The 16,726-nt window shown below is 41.2% G+C and overlaps 2 protein-coding genes across 2 annotated transcripts in view; both read right to left on the reverse strand.

The window, feature by feature from the left end:
- The window catches only part of LOC138039901 (transcription cofactor vestigial-like protein 2), a 3,024-nt gene extending 608 nt beyond the window's left edge, over positions 1-2,416 (reverse strand). The window contains exon 1 of the mRNA XM_068885733.1: positions 2,128-2,416. Coding sequence (XP_068741834.1) covers positions 2,128-2,416 — 289 coding nt within the window. The remainder of the gene's footprint in view (positions 1-2,127) is intronic.
- Positions 2,417-4,555: 2,139 nt separating this feature from the next.
- On the reverse strand, positions 4,556-13,710 carry LOC138039902 (contactin-associated protein-like 2). The gene is made up of 4 exons (XM_068885734.1): positions 13,436-13,710; positions 9,341-10,872; positions 7,712-8,865; positions 4,556-5,478 (listed from the first exon to the last, which is right to left on the reverse strand). Exons 1-4 carry the CDS (start codon positions 13,708-13,710, stop codon positions 5,461-5,463), a joined length of 2,979 nt encoding a protein of 992 aa, XP_068741835.1. The 3' UTR covers positions 4,556-5,460.
- Between the last annotated feature and the right edge of the window lie 3,016 nt (positions 13,711-16,726).

Genomic DNA, 16,726 nt, shown 5'->3' on the forward strand with positions numbered 1-16,726 from the left:
AAAATGTATTTTTTAGGTTATTTTAGATTCCAATGTTAGAGCAATTACTGACAGCGAACATAATTGTCCGAGGAATGCACAATTTACCGAACTGAGCTAGCCTAGCCCATACCTTGACACCTTAGCAGTTAAGAGGCTTTGATTGTAATTCAAAGACGACTTTCAGCATCATTTTCTCTCTATAGCGGTAATACAATGCGTAGAACGAATCAAATTTGGTAGTAGCCAAAACGTGGGGCCGGGGTCGGGGTGTCTTCTCTTTTCCAATTTTTTTTATTTTTGTTAATTTTTCTCGTTCAATTTTCCTGTACGGTTATTGTCGAATGACCGGCATCTGTCCGTCATTTATTGTACAAAAAAAAAAAAAAAATTAAGGAACCTACGGAAGCTATGAATGCTCTTAAGGACATCATAGATTTTTTTTGTAAATCGGACTTTTTTGTTTTAAAATCGAAGTTGGTTTTTGCGAGCATCTAACTTTGTCTCTCCGAGAATAGACGAGTTCACGCTCTTGATTGCATGATGGGTAATCAGGGCAACATGGCAGGAAATTCAAAGGTTTGTATGGAAATTCAAAGCAAAATATACTGTACGTGACTCTACTTTATAGACTTTCGCCTTCATAAACCAAACAAATAAGTTCATGTTCACAACTGAGATGAACTAGACTTGGTATTCGTTCTTTGGAATTCCTAAATATTGCTTTTTTTGTCTCCATACATTCTCTGTAATTTTGTGCCTTTGGAATTACAGGAAATGTATGACAGAAACTCCTTTTAATAAAATAATTTCTACAATAGCCATTCTCTCCAAATTAATTCTGCCGCACCTTTGAGCGGATATCTTCTGTTTTGGAAAATGAAAGACCCAAAATTGCATGTCATGAGTACTTAGCTTTTCATCGTTTTGAACTTCCTTACAAACCTTTGAATTTCTCGTGATCTTGCCCTGATTACCCATAATGCACTCAAGAGCGTGAACTCATCTATTCGGTTGTTTTTCGAATATTAAGAGCATTTCCTTAATTGGAGTTTATGGAATATACGCCAACTGACAGAGACACTAAAGACTCGCTGAGCTCCACACTTTAAATCGCACTGTAATGTTTAATTTGTAAAAAAACAACAGAATAACAGTTCCAAGAGTATGGTCATCACGCAACGTTATCACTTGCTTGTTCGTTCGTGTTGTTGTCAATGTTGTCGTCTGACTTTACTACAAACGGTTTGTAGTAAAGTCAGACTCGCACACGAACTTGCTAGCCAATTCTATTCGGATGTCAAGGGATCGAATCCAATTTTACGATAAAAACACAACGACATTGACAACAATTTTGCGAAAACAAGCACATGAGAACTTTGCGTGACGACCATCGTGGAACAGTGACTATGTTTTGTTTCGTTTTAATTGCATTGCGCAGAAGGTTTTTACGAAGTAAACATTTAAAATGTGGAGCTAAGCGAATCTTCAGTGTCTCTAGGAGTTAGCGTATATTCCCCACAAATACTCCAATTTCAGTCGGAAATTCTCTTAATTTCGAAAAACAAACTAAGAGCTTCCGGGTGTTTCTCATTTTTTTTGACTAATTTCCACCATAAATGAAGGAAAGATGCCAAACATTCGAAAATAACAGTACAGGAGAATAAAGACAAAAATTGAAACAAAAAAAATTGAAAAAGAAAAGACACTCCGACTCCGGCCCCGGCCCCGGCCCCGGCCCCGCCCCCTCGTTTTGGCTGCTCCCTAAATTAAACCAATATAAAAATTAAATATTTAACATTCTGTCAAGAAAAAAAAAATCACGTCATCCACTTTCTTGTAGAGTTATTCTATTTCCCAAGTGTATATGTTTAGAGGCATTTTTTCAATACTTATGTCAGCTCTTTCTTTAAGATTTTAGCCAATTAAATCTACAATACATTTCTCCGGCCTGTATTTGTATGAATTTGTGCATAATTAAACAGTTAACCTGGAAATGTAAATTTCAACTTCATTTAGTCCGACCAAATGATCTTTTGTTCACAAATAATTTTACTGCATGACCGACTTTAAATAACCAGTGAGAGTAAAAGTATACATTTGGAAATCAACGCAAGATGAAACTAGAAGGATGTCGGTCAACTGCACCTTGGATGCTACTTTCCGCGCTAATGTCCTGAATCTCGTCCTCTTCAGACAAGCAACAGAGTTCCGCCAAACTCCGGCTAAAATGTTTATCAACCTCCGACGATGCTTCTCCCTTATAATACAAAAATATAACACCTCTTGGGCTGTAGTGTGTTTGGATAAATTCCTCTTCTTCGGCAGATATTTCTTCTGTTCGAAACTTCTCCTTGTTGAAATCTTGGTCCGGGCCAGATCTGATCCCGGCAGCTGGCGATTCCCCGAGACGTTTTTCCTCGGATTGAAGATCCATCAGTTTCTGTTCCAACTTAGATCACTTCTTACAGAAAAAATGCTTCCACAGTGCGATGCCAGTGTTATGGTATTGGCAAAATTTTGGATCGATCAACTATACGCGTCCAGGCCCCAAAATGCTCAATATGCGAGTGATACCTTTCCTTTCTCGTGGGAAATTAATTGAACGGCAAATGGATGAATTAAATTACTTCTTTCTGTAAATACTGCGTGATATAACTGATCAACGGCGTTTTATTTATCACCCTTTTATAAGAACAGAAAGTTGGAAACTTCCATAACTATCGAAAATATAGTCGATAACTATGGAGGTATGTCTATGACAAAATTCAATGATCAGTATTTGAAGTAAAATCGTCTAAATCATGAATGCATCAATCCAAAGCTGAATGGCAACATGCCGATTCTGCAATTGGCCATCTCGGATAGAGTCATAAAGCATAGAGGAATAACGCAAAAAGCCATAACGCAAACAGCCATAGCGCAAAAAGGCGTAACGCAAAGAGGCATAAAGAGGAAAAGAGCAAAAAGGCATAACGCAAAATAGTCATAACGCAAAGGCCCTTTGAAGAATGGAGACTAGCTGTGTATTCCATAAATAATTTCAGCTCTAAACAAAACGTCAATTGATTGTTCAAGGGAAAGAACATATAACCGCTATCGAACTTTTTCCTCCTGTTTAAGTTATGCCTCTGCGTTATGGCTCTGCGTTATGCCTCATTGCGTTATCCTTTTTGCGCTATAGCCATTTGCGTCATTCGTCTTTGCGTGATGCCTTTTTGCGTGATGCCTATTCGCGTTATGGCTAGTTGCGTGATGCCTAATTGCGTTTTGGCTCTTTGCGTTGTGCTTCTCTGCGTTATGGCTCTTTCCGTGATGGCCATTTGCCGGATCGGCTTGTTGCCATTCGGCTTTGGATTGATGCATTCATGATTTGGACGATTTTATTTCAAATACTGATCATTGAATTTTGTCATAGATAAACCTCCATAGATAACGAATATCATGAAGCCGTAAGATAATTGCCGCATAATCCGCTAAACCGGAGGTGTTGTTTTCGCAGGAATAACGCATCCTCTTCCATAGCTCATTAATTTAACTCGTTTATTCATTCATGAATGTCTGGGATGGCCATACTCGGGAATGGGTGCGGTCTTGGGATATCATGAGAGAAGGTCGCTGTCGACATTTTACTTTAAAAGAATTCCATTCCGACAAAAATTCTGGAAATCACGGTTGGAAGACAAGATGAAAATATTTGGACTTACCTACATTGGTGGTTAAAAAGTAAAAAAAAAAAAAAAGTAAAGTAACCATATTTAACGTCGATAACTCGTAACAGTAATTCAACTGACAAACCTGAGGTCGACGGTGCGCTCATTTTACTCCTCCCTCTCCATCAGTGCTCCGTTTTACGGGTATTTAAAGCTACTTAGCTACAGGGAAAGGAAAGAAGTCGAAAGAAGGATGCGAGATCCGGTAATCGAACTCTAGACCTCTTGCACCAAGGCCGCGCACTAACCGACTAGCGGACGTTCCGAAAAACTCTTTCCACTTGACCAAATCGTTGAGCACTCGTGGCGCGAATGCTAGGAGGCTTGGGTCGGGTTTGTGTGGGACACATGGAACTTTCGACATTTTTCAAATTCTTGTGAAATAGAAAGCGCCCGTTATCACCAACAGTTGCTAACTTAACCAAACTTAACTACCTGGGCTAATGATAATTGACGCAGTCAGTTATTTTAACCCACTCACAACGCCAAGTGAACAAACGCACCCAAGTCACAATGGGCTTTGCTTTAGTCAGCCAATCACCAAGGGAAGCATAGAGAAATGCTAATCAAGACCATCGCACTTAGGGCCTCTTCATATGAGCCCGGTTTCCGAGACCTCGCCTCACCCCTTAATCCTTTGTAAAAATATTCGATGTGTTCATATGAGAGAGCGGGCTGGCTCGGTTGCCGAGATCGCGGTTTTTCCAACCGGGATCTCGGTAAGCGGGCTGGAAATTTTGCCATATGAATACTTCAGCCCGGTTACCGGGAGGAAAACAATACAATGCATTTTTGTGAGTAGAATGGACACTATCAAGTTTTTAAATCTCTTTTCTTCCATAATGAAGCTCGGAATGGTTTCATTTGATATAGTTGACAAGATTTAATTTATATTTTATCCATGCAAATAAGTCTTGCTTTCAACAAAGTCGCTAAAGAATTTAGATTATTACAATCATAAAGTTACAGACGGTCTCACTTTTTGATGAATGAACAACCAACGCCAGAGTAAAATCTATGAACAGCTGGTTCCGTAATATTATCTTATCCAATCAATGAACGAAGCGCATAAATTGATTTAGTCAATTTATTTTAATTGGTTTTAGTAATTTATGTTGGAAATAAAAAGAACTATGGTTTGGGAACTTGGGCCCATGAAAATGACGGTTAACTTCGGACAAATGCACAAATGTTCAATATCTCCTATATTCCAATCTTGAATAATAGTAAAAGTTGAAAAAATCACTCTTACTACAGAATAAGTTTAAACCGAAGGAAATTATGTTTACAAACAAATTTGTTCTAAATTTGTTTTTAAAACAGTGTTAATATCAAGAAAAGTGAATTTTAAAATTGCTTATATTCACTTTCAATTTTCGCGGGCGCAGCCACCTTGACGCGTTACGGTTGTCCCATTGTTCTGACACAAAGAGCTTTTGTCTAAGCACGTCACAATTATTCAAGATGGCGGCGCCCGCGAAATTTGAGAAAAAGGCGATTTTAAAACTTGTTTGTTTTGGATACAAACACTTTCTTTGAAAGTACTTTAGACTGACTTGACTTTAACGACAATTTCCTGTGATTAAGAGTTATTTTTTGGTTGAAGACCTTAGAAAAGACATTTCGCGCGGCGCTCTCCTGCATTTATCGATAAAATTACAAAACGCAACGCAAAACATACAACCCTTTAATTGTAAATCCTCCTGTGAGCCGATGATTCAAGATATTGATTTTTTTCTTGGACACAACACAGCCTTTCCTTCTCTGGTCATGGCTTGCTATCATACTGCAGAGAGGAAGTACAAGGATTTAATTAGACAAATGCAGGAACCCATGACCCGGAGCCTACAGCTCCCATACTGGGCCTATGTAACGACATTTTTACAGACCGATCTATTTTTAGACTATCTTTTCCGGAAAAAAACCAAAAGCCAGTTCCGGTTCGGTGACTCTATGACGTCAGCTTAATTTCTTGTAATTGGTCATCGGGCTCCTGTTGGAGTCTCATTAGCGGGAAATTCAATCTAAAAATAAATCGGTCTGCGAAAACGCCGTGACACGAACCAGAGTTAACTCTGCACGAACACAGTAAAGTTGTAGGCTCCTGGTCATGGGTTCCTGGCCACACGGTTGGTAGGAGATCGATTTGCAGGGGCACCCAGCAACTAAGGTGTTCCGTCAAATCTCTGTTCCGCAGTGGAAATTCAGCTGGCTGACACGTTATTAATGTTCATACTCTTTCGCTGACCAGGAGACTTTAAAAATTTTTAGCATTTCAATCCGTGCTGGCTGGATGAGGACAGGAACTGGGGGAAGACTGGAGAAGAACTTGTTATAATTCCGTGTCCAAGTACTCTAAATGAAAAATCCACATACAATTCCCTATGCAATACAATACTCAACGCCACTTGCAAAAACTATGCATCAATACTAGTTACTTTATAAAGTCTTACACGATCAATCGTAACTTAACGGTACTTCCAATCACAAGGTGTTATCCAACGTTGTTAGCCATTACTGTACGTAGATCGACGTAACTCCACATCACTACCCGTTATTACACTTTACTAGCAGGTACTACTCGTCACTAGACGTTACTACACATCACTTGCCGTTATTACGCGTTACTTGTCCTTACTACTCGTCATTAGACGTTAGTACACATCACCAGCCGTTATTACACGTAACTAGAAGTTAATACTAGTCACTAGACGTAAAATGACGTTGAGTACTGACGCGGAGTACATTATTGCATTATGAATTTTAAGGGGATTTTTCACTTAGTGTAGGTGGACACGGAATTATAACCAACTTGTTCACGAGAAACTTTCCGCTAGTTCGACTTATCGCATGTTAAGAAAAAAAACTGTTTGACCGGTTTGGAAAGCGGCTACTAGAGATTCACGAAGTTCTTTGATGGCTTGGAAACAATGACACAAAGTCGGCTGGCTGGGAGTTTCCTTCACTATCTAGCTGATGCAAATTCCGCCCGAATTGTTCGGAGGTGAATAGCAAAGGATATCCGGCGTTTGAGTAGCCAATCAGCGCGCGCGTTCAACGCTATCCACTGTTACATACTAAAGATGATTATCTGGTTGCTTGGCAACGTACGAAAGGAGTCCCTGGTTGCCACTCAACCGGACACTCAAGCCAGGTGATATATGGGCGCGTTGGCCAGCCAAGCCACCGTGCAGTTTATTAAGCATTGGAATAGGTACAAAAGTATTCATACATCAATTCTAAAATAAAGAGATCCAGAGCCGGACACGAAAACCCCTGAAAACCGGCAGGGGGAAAAAGCGGGAGACGTGTACCCCCGACCGAGGCAATGGTGCGACCCTATGGGTTCTGGGGAATTCTAATTGAAAGACACTACTTACAATTTTAATGAACGCTATCATATAACGGAGGCATTAACCACTACATTAGCTCGATAGGACAAAAAACGAAACAGGACTTGGGCACGCGGCGAAGCTGACCGTAGAATGCCTCATTCACTAAACGATCGCCAAATACAAACCACGATCACGTGGCACTCCAAGCGCCTGCCGCTTACAACCAGGCCTCTGTTACGTGACGGCAAAATATCAATTCATGTTAATCAGGATTATCACAAATTACATTTTGCAATCACGTAGTTTGAGGCACATGACATTGTCGAGCGTTCAGACCAGTAGGAAACTGCCTAAGAGGAATCGAGTTATATAAGCGTACTCCGAAATTTCCCAGGAGTTATTGTGTTCCACGGATAGAGCGTTTATAACCGGGGTACTGAGGTCGTAGGTTTATAGTTCTAGTATAGGGCTCGAGCTATAATTTTAAGATGTCTTTTTGCCCGTTTCAAGGGTTTTTCCGCTGACGTGATTATTTTTATGATTAAGTTTAAAATGGTAGAAAAGCAAGAGCATTAACTATCAAACACTTAATTACTAGCCCCACAGAAAACAGTGAGTTTTGTTGCCCGGAGACCCTCAGGGGTTTCCCTTGGAGCCAGTCAATAAGTGATTATTAATCCATACCTTGTCATAGCGACTAAACGCACTTCCCGTTCTCACGTTGTAGACGCCAGCTTGAATTGATTGACGATAATCAGACAAGTGGACCTCGCCGGATCGAGACCGCAGATGGAATTCTGGGAAACCAGCGTTCAGTTCATTTCCTCTTCTCGTGTTCGACTGTTTTCTCCTACAGAGACGCCGTCCACCGCAAATCCCGCGCCTTCTTTCCTTTATGAAACAAGCTAATGCAATTATGGACATTATGGCAAAGACAGCCAGAATCACGAAAATCAGCAGTAATTGCCACGGAATTTGGACAACCACTCGTTCTTGAGAGTTTCCTTGTTGGGTGCCCGGGTAAGTGAAAACATCATTTGCGCGGCCTAACATGTCAGTTTTGTTCCCAACAACTAAACCAACAACGTTAGTATTACCGCGGAGATCGGAAGTGGTTTCTGTAAGCACTATTAACTTCGTACTTTTCTCTCCTGAGGTCGAAGATTCATGGAGTGTCGTAGCGAGAACAAGCGTCTCTTTCGGCCGCGCTGTCGGAGTTTGAAAGCTTTCGACCGGAGTTACGAGATCAACCTTTGGAGGAGGGGTCGTCAGGTCGACCAAGGCACCAACTTCCTTCGTTGCAAACTGCACAAGCTGTGTGTTTTTGGACGGTGGATCTTCACTGACGCCGCTATCGCGAACGTCAGAAGCGGGTTTAGTCCCTGAAAGAGCAATCGAATTTGTTGAAGATAAAGAAAGTGAAGACGAAGTAAATGCAGTTGTCGACGTTTTCTGGAGATTTACAGCAAGCGCCGGATTCCTTTTTGTCCGCGTGTCGGATGCGCTTTTCGTTGCCAAGGGAAGAATTGCATCTGTAGAAGGTAAATATGGTGAAGGCGACGTCAATACCTGAAGATTTGTACCAAGAGCAGGCGTCATTTTTGTTCGTGGTGTATGACTCCCAAAGCTTTGAAGGGTCTTTGTGTTGACTGCACAACACGAGGTGCGGAAAAAGCGAGTTACTTTTCGATAAAAGCTCAGTGTCTCCTTGATATTAGAAAAATTTGTCAATGTGCCAAAACATTCCAGGGGTCCGACAGTGATTTCTGATTGGGTAGCAGTTGACTTTGGAAAAATCACCAGGGTAACTGGTAGGTTGGCCTTCTCCGTGACGTAACCTTTAAAGACAACAACGAAATCTAAGAATTAGGTCGCGTGACGTTAAGGTTGTTGTAGGTTATTACGTCCACCATTAGTAACCTCACTCAGTAGGAAATTAGCTAACAACAACTCAAGTTATACTTTCTTAGAAATAGAGAGCTCGATGGGGCTGAACAAACCCAACGTAGCTTTAATACGTGCAAGACGTACCCTGTGTATGTCTTCTAAATCAACATCGAAACTCTCTTGCGACGTTCAGATTTTATAGTGTTTTGAACTCTATTCCTGTTAAAGAAAATACCAAAAGTTCCTACGAAAAGCTATATAGCAAAAAGAACAATCTTTTAACGAATGTAACAAAACTACTTTTTATTGATCTCAAGCTCTTTTAATATTAAGTACTTTGTGTCCACTATATTAAGGGATACATGAAGTACGTAGGCTCTTCAGCGACATGCTGCTGAACGATGCGCACCGCTAATTACAGATTACCTTCATCCTCCCTCCAAGTCTTGTCTCCAATGTCACAGTTGCAAGGTAAGCTGGGATCTGCGCATGTTCCGTTCACTCCGCAAGCGCATTTGTTACTGCCTGCGGGCGCACCTGGCCAGTGGTCTGATATCACTGTGTCGTGCCCAAGTCCCATCCAACGCACTGTCGGATGACCGGCTGGGAGGAGTTTAGAAGCATAACACTTGAATCGCACGAACTGGCGGCACCACTTACTTTGTGAAACCAAGCCTTTTATTTGTTTACGGGTGGCTGGGTACTTGTAATGATGATAATATTCTCTTTGCCCGATATAGTTGGCCTGGGAAACCTTTCGTGAGGCAACTGCATCACTGTGACTGACAATAGTTACTGCGTCGTCTTGATGCGCTGTCGCGTTGCAACGGACCACAAAAGGTGCCACAGGACCCTCTCCGTCGGGGTCTACCTTACAGTGGGCTTCCTGAGCAAGGCCTAGATTCTTGTACTCTTGGCATGTCTTCCGATAAGTGGGCTTTTCACAAAAGGCTCCACCATGAAAGGTCCTTTCACAATTACAATTGACTCCACCCGTATTCACCTGAATACACTCGCCATGATTATGACAAGGATTTGGAAAACAGTTACTGCGAAGATCGCAACCACTCATCACTTTCAAATAATTGCTCCTTGATGGGCGCAAACCAACTATCTTGTCATCGACACGTAAATCGCGTATACAACCCACAAAATCTCTTAAATCTGGCCCAGCGCGACCAATTACTAGTGGAGTGCGTGTTGCTCCAGCTTTCTTTAGCTCGGGATTAAAGTGAGCCAGCTTGGGCTGACTATCCACTTTCAGTATCGCCACAGATTCGTTAACAACGACAGCTAGATAATGCCAATTTCCATCATTCCAACGCTTTCCTTTTTCCAACTTAATTACCTGGCCGTGCTTAACTATCCTAAACTTCAAAACCAAATTTCCTCCCACCAAATCGACACACATGAAAGGGCCACGTCCCCAAAACGCACCTTTCCACACCAAAGTACCCTTGGGAACATAGGTGCGGAAATACATCTTCACGTCGACCTGTATGTTACCCCTGGAATGAAACCTGAGGTGGGCTCCAGGACGTGCAAAGGTTAGTAAAGCGATGTCAGCTTCTTGACAACCGCGTTTTGGGGATCCGTATTCTTGGTAACCTGTCGCCACGACCCCACCGTAGCGATCCTCTAAAATGGACGGAACATCGTCGAAAACATACACGAGGACATCTCTAATACATCCCTTAAAGTTTTGCGATGGCTTATATCCCCGTAGAAGCTCATGGGTTACCTTAGGCATCCCGCCAATGTAAGTGTACCCGGTGGCATCCAGTCGGCTGTGTCTTCTTTTCAGTATGACGTAGGACCTTTTACCTCGCACTTTGACACGTAGGTGTCGCCCCTTTAGATTCAAATGGATCTTGTGCCATTTATTATCCGCGAAACTGCTTTCAACCAATAGGTCACCTTTTCGTTTGAGGTTATTGTCACCAAGATTTACAAAGACCCTGTTGTAAAAATTCGGGAAAAAAAGCCATAAAATAAAGCAACAATAAAAGCAAGATGACACACGCTAACACCAACCCGGTGTGGCCAACACATCACGCTTGCGCACAACCATTTCACCCGTTCAATAAGCAGCCATGACAGCTGTTTCGGCCTTTTGGGTCTCATCAGAATGGCGTAGCTAACATACCAGGCGGGTGTGTTTAGCATCCCTTTAAGTGGCAGCTTCACATGCCATACATGTGGTAAGCTGGGTTGGGAACAGCAAAACTGTTCTCCCACGGCAAGGGTGTGGGAAGGTGGATCACATTAAGAGATCGGTGCATGCGTGATGTGTTGGCCACACCGGGTTGGTGTTAGGCGGCGTGTGTCATCTTGCTTTTATTGTTGTTATAAAATAAAGAACTGTATTGAGAGGGTAAACTTTAATAGACAAGCTAGAAAAGGTTGCAAATACAACACCCCTTCCTAAAAATAGTTTGCGACATTTAAACTACTTGTCACCATGCCACTCTCGGCCAAAGCACAACGTTACTCGCGCGCGTGTTCAAATAATCCCGCCAGTTATGCAGTATACATCACAATCATGATTAGCATGACAGGGGAATGCATCGTACACCCAAATGGGCGTGGCAACAGGCCTCGGATTTACCCTTCAAGAGGATGGGGGTCGGGGTAGGGGAGGGCAGAATCGGAGGGTTTATTAACTACAAATGGCCCTCAAATAAAAATTTCTCCCAGGAGAGGCGGGAACGCCAGCAGATTGAAAACAATTTGCCAGCACGATAAAAATATTTTCCCCAGCGACTTCCCAATACTTCTTTTTCGCAGCCAGCAGATACACACCTGCGGAACACCTCCGTTGGGTGCCCATGGCATGACAAAAGTGCCATGTGCCCGCCTATTTGGGGAGTGCACGAAAATCTTCACATGTATGCCAAAAATCACTAACAAATTACGTATATCGGAAACGTAGTGCTAATGGTTTGTATAAATTGTTGCTGTGTATTTTCCACTTGGATGTCAATTCGAAACTTCGATGACAAATATAAAAATGAATAATTAATATTACTATTATTAAATTCTCAACCTCGGATAATGCAATTCTCGTGCTCTGATTGCTTCACTCAATCTCGGTTATCAGCGCATATACCTTAGTTTGACCGAAATTTCTTTCGGTATAAAGCAAAAGAAAAACGTTTTTGTGGAAAGTTTGGATCACTTTCTAAGCTTAGAGATACGCGAAAAGGTAAGAAATGTTTTTGCGATGAGCCTGCGTCTGTCTGACCACGAGGTATTACACAACATCGCATCTTAATCAACTTTTTTCGATTTCGCTAGGATTTTCTCGCTTTTTTCGCTCGTATTTCGTACTTCTAAACTTTGGAGTTTAAGGAATTTAATAAAACAATTATTCCATTCGCGCTTGTTGGATATGAGAGAGGTTATAGCCAACTCGGCGCTACGCGCCTCGTTGGCTATTTACCATCTCATATCCAACGCGCGCTCATGGAATAATTGTTAATTATTATTGAGAATGAATATGAAACTTTGAATAATAAATTTCTGTCAAACTCAGTAGTTTAATTAAATAAATGTTGCGTTCGAAATCAAGATTTGGAACTCAAATTCCGATGTTGAATTTTGGCGGAGATATAACGCCATAGGGGATGTTTTGTCCCATTCCGGGTTCCTGACAAAGTCGCCGTCGTAGGATTTCGTTTAGTTGAGTCGCAAATATCAAATTGATATGTGGTTCATTTATGCCGTGTGTGTTTAAGTCCAATCAAGTGAAGCAAAAAAGAGCTTTCTTGGTAACCCGCAAATTGGTTGCGCTTTGAAAAGTTGCTCTTTATAATTAGGGACTACAGCTGGACAAAATACCAAAGCTGTAAATTTTTAACATATAGGGGTTATATCGCCTCCTACGACGATCTTGTTGTTATTACAATTATATGGAATATGGACTGTAACCAAAATACTCTCAAACAATAAATTTTACTGCTAGTACGTACGGGAAAGTAAAAACTACAAAGGAACTGTTAGAGTTAATAACGAAGTTATGATTGCCATAAAATAAAGCAGTAATTTACCCTGTCGCAAAAAGAAGGGAAAATCCAAGGGAAGCTTGTTTGCCTTTGACAGCTACAGATTGAGCCCAGCCAATTGGATATTTTGCTTTTTAAACAAGGAGGTTAGAACTAAAATACTATCCACGCACGAAATATTTGTGTGTTGCTACGATATCCAAGGGTATCGTAGAAAGCCAAAAGTAAGATTAGAAATTACACAAGGTGTTTACATCTTCGTTGACCTTGCCAGATACATTTGTATCAATATCATGAAGAGGCAAATGGTTCCTTCAACTTTGTGAGTGTAGTTCTCGAGAGAGATCTACCCGGCAAATTATTAGTTTTAACTTTTCAATGCATTCTTAGACTATTTTCACCGTGATCCGGAAAATCTTAGAGGCGCATGCTGATGACAAATTAAAGCTACAAGTAGGCAGATCGCGCAGAAGCCACAACAAATACAATGGGTCTCACAAAACCTCAATTTTCTTACCTCAATTTTCCATGAATCAGATCAACGATCAAAAAGTCTGCCAGTACGTCCTTTCTCCCAATATAGAGCAACATGCCGTCCGGATGAATAGTTTTAAAATCAAACTTGATCTTAACCTTGTCCTTTGCGCGAATTATCTTCCAGCGATATCCGCTTAACTTGTACGACACAAAATCATCCCCATCAAGCTTAAGCCCTACTTTCTCTGTACTAACTGTTTTAGAAACAACAAAAATTAGTTCAAATAAAACCACTGTTAGTCTTATCCACTTCATACCGTCTAGAAATAACGCACCCTCGCCTCTCTGCGAGACTTCTATGTGATTGATAGCAAGGTAGACCACACCTCTTGATTCCGCAGGGACCGCGAAACATGGAATGACGGCAGCTCAGCTTACCTCACACGAAGTAATACAGGTTGTTTTCGGAAAGTGAACTAAGCATTCCTGTTTTTCGGAAATTTTCTTCTTTGGAATATCTTTTTGAATTTACCATATCAAGATTTAAAGGTAGAAAAACCGCAAAGGAATGGGATCCAATGTCAAATAATTCTCGGCAAATCCTACCTTGAAGGCTCATAGCAAAAGACTGTGCTAAAAAGATTTAAGCATCAATTCTCGCTTGAAGTTACCTGGCAACGTTTTCATTTTTCGTATATTTGTTTGTAATCTTTTCCCGGTAATTTTCAGTCTGCGGGAAAGAAACAATCAAATTTATGGAAAACTGAAAACGCTGCAGAGATATTTCAAGCTAAAGATAGTATAATCCTTTGTAACGAATACCTAAAATTTGTTGACATTGACTATCCATTCCTTTAAAACCCACCCGTCAAAATGACTGCTTAACCGTGATAGAAAGGTTTAATGAGATTTGTCCACAATGAAACTAGGAAAGGCTGGTTGACAGGAATCGTTCGTCTCTGTATTCACTTTTGGTCCGACTGGACAGTAAACTGGGTACAAGTCTTTTTTGAAAGCGAGGCGCTGCACACGTTGGCTCGCGCAATTGCTCGCGCACGTTGTGTCAAATTTAACGTCAAACATCACGTCAAACATTTTAAAAATGTGTCGTTATTTTACAACGTATGGCTTAGTATCGCGTAATTTCAGAGAGCTTGTCAGGAAAATTAGCACTAGGTCGATTCTGGATGAAAATGTTAAAGGCTTCCTGACAACAGTCTGAGGCTCGGCTTTATGCTGCATGTTACTGCCCGAATCAAACATTCACTGGGCTTCCGGTAAGTTTAATCGACTTTTCTGAGTAACAAGTTTAAGATCAAAACCATTGTATCGGGTCGATTTCTCAACGGTTGCCACATATAAGTTCACTTTTAAGGAGCAAGGAAGGATGATTCTTTAAAAAAGTCAGGTTGTCTGGCTTAACTAAATGAAAAGAGAAACGCGGCTTCCTTTAAGTTAGAGGTGATTTCAAGAAACAGAACACTTTTTTCCCGTCGACAGGGCTACCGTTTCTTTGCTTTCTTCTTCACGGAGAAAACACACACACACATTCTCTCTCTATCTTACGCTGAAAAGACATGCTTGCATGTGACGGGTTATACAAGTTTAAAGTCAGCTGTGATGGCTGGATTCAGTTTTTCTCTTCATTCATATGCAGTGGAAGAAATCGAGGGAGGAAAAGACAATTATCAGCAGGCTCTATTTCTTTTTTGTCGCGGCATTTAGCATGGAGTTTTTACACAATTTGAAAAGAAGAATGAAAAGCAAACTTGTAGGACGTGTATAGCTCTGGAGGAAAAAACGGATTTTCAGATATAGCAAATGTGCAGCAAATGCATGACAAATGCTACGTTTGTGCACGTTTGCTTAAATTTGTTGAGAAGCAAACTTAAACATCACATTTTCCACAGTTTTTCTTCCCAAGGCAACGCTCGTAAATGCCACATTTGTCTTAAATTTGCTGTTGTAGGTAAAAGTAGGGATAACATGTTTTTTTTTTATATTTGGAGGGGTAGTAACTAAAATTTTGCAAGTACTTTCCCTGAAGTTGTAAAATTGATCAAACTGTCATCATTGCACCTTTTTACGAGGTGAGTAAAAGCGAGCAAATATTAATTTTTGTACCTGTTTGCTCGGAATTGCAAACTGTTCAAACAACTTTTGCAGGGATTTGCTCAGAATAGCGATTGTGTCCAAATGTGTAGTTTTGCTCAAAATGGAAAATGTGTTCAAGTACTTATTTTTGTAGAGATTTGCTCGGGATACCAAATATAAGCAGAACACATTTTTTTTACATAATTACTCTGCATACCACAAGGAATACCCCACAAGACAATTGAATTTGTTTTGTCAAGGCTCACATACTTTACATGTACATGCAAACAAAATACAACTGAGTGACAAGCAAAAAGTGAGAAAGAACACATTTTTTTTACATATATCCTTGCACAAACAATGTGATGTGCAGTGGCAAGGTTTGGTACAATATAGCTGAATATTCAGTTATTATGACACTGTCTTTTCTGTATTCTGATTGGTTATAATAATAATAGTCATCATCATCATCATCATCATCTTTTATGGCTTGGTATAAAAGGCTTCAGATACTGAACATGTGACATTGTTTGGGCATGAGACACCAGTGCAGGTATGTATACAGGTGACAGGGAGTAGCCACAGAGTACCTGGCCACCATTATATGTTCTTTTAGCACTATTGTTTGAAGAACGAGGCAGGCCGGGTATGATGGACTTCAGCTATGACAAGGGAAATAGTAAAAATAAAAACATACTAGGGACCCACCAGAAGTGATTGAGGTGACTGCCACTTTCTATAGCCAGCTACCCTAGACTTGATACCCACTGTCTCCACTACAACCCCCCCTCCCTTCATCCTGCTACCGCCTAACCACCCCATGGTATCTATCTACTATAGCCCCACTACCCCATGGTACAGATCCATGGTATCTTCTATAGCCCCACCACCCCATGCCAGAGGCTCATTGTATCTTCTATAGCTCCACCACCCCATGTCAGAGGCCCATGGTATCTTTTATATCCCCACCACCCCATGCCTGGGGTCCATGGTATCTTCTATATCCATATGGCCCCATCACCCCCATGCAGGAGGCCAATGGTGTCTTCCATAGTCCCCACCGCCCCATGCCAGGGGCCCATGGTATCTTCTACAGCCCCCACCACCCCATGCCAGGGGACCATGGTATCTTTCTCTATATCCCTCTCCCCCCTCCCCTTCTCTTATCTAAATTGATATAAAATGAAACTGATGTAAATGTGAGTCTCCTTTCTAAAAATAGAAAGATAAACACAAA

The sequence above is a fragment of the Montipora capricornis genome, chromosome 3 (assembly GCF_036669925.1).
Source record: "Montipora capricornis isolate CH-2021 chromosome 3, ASM3666992v2, whole genome shotgun sequence".
NCBI classification, from domain to species: domain Eukaryota; kingdom Metazoa; phylum Cnidaria; class Anthozoa; order Scleractinia; family Acroporidae; genus Montipora; species Montipora capricornis.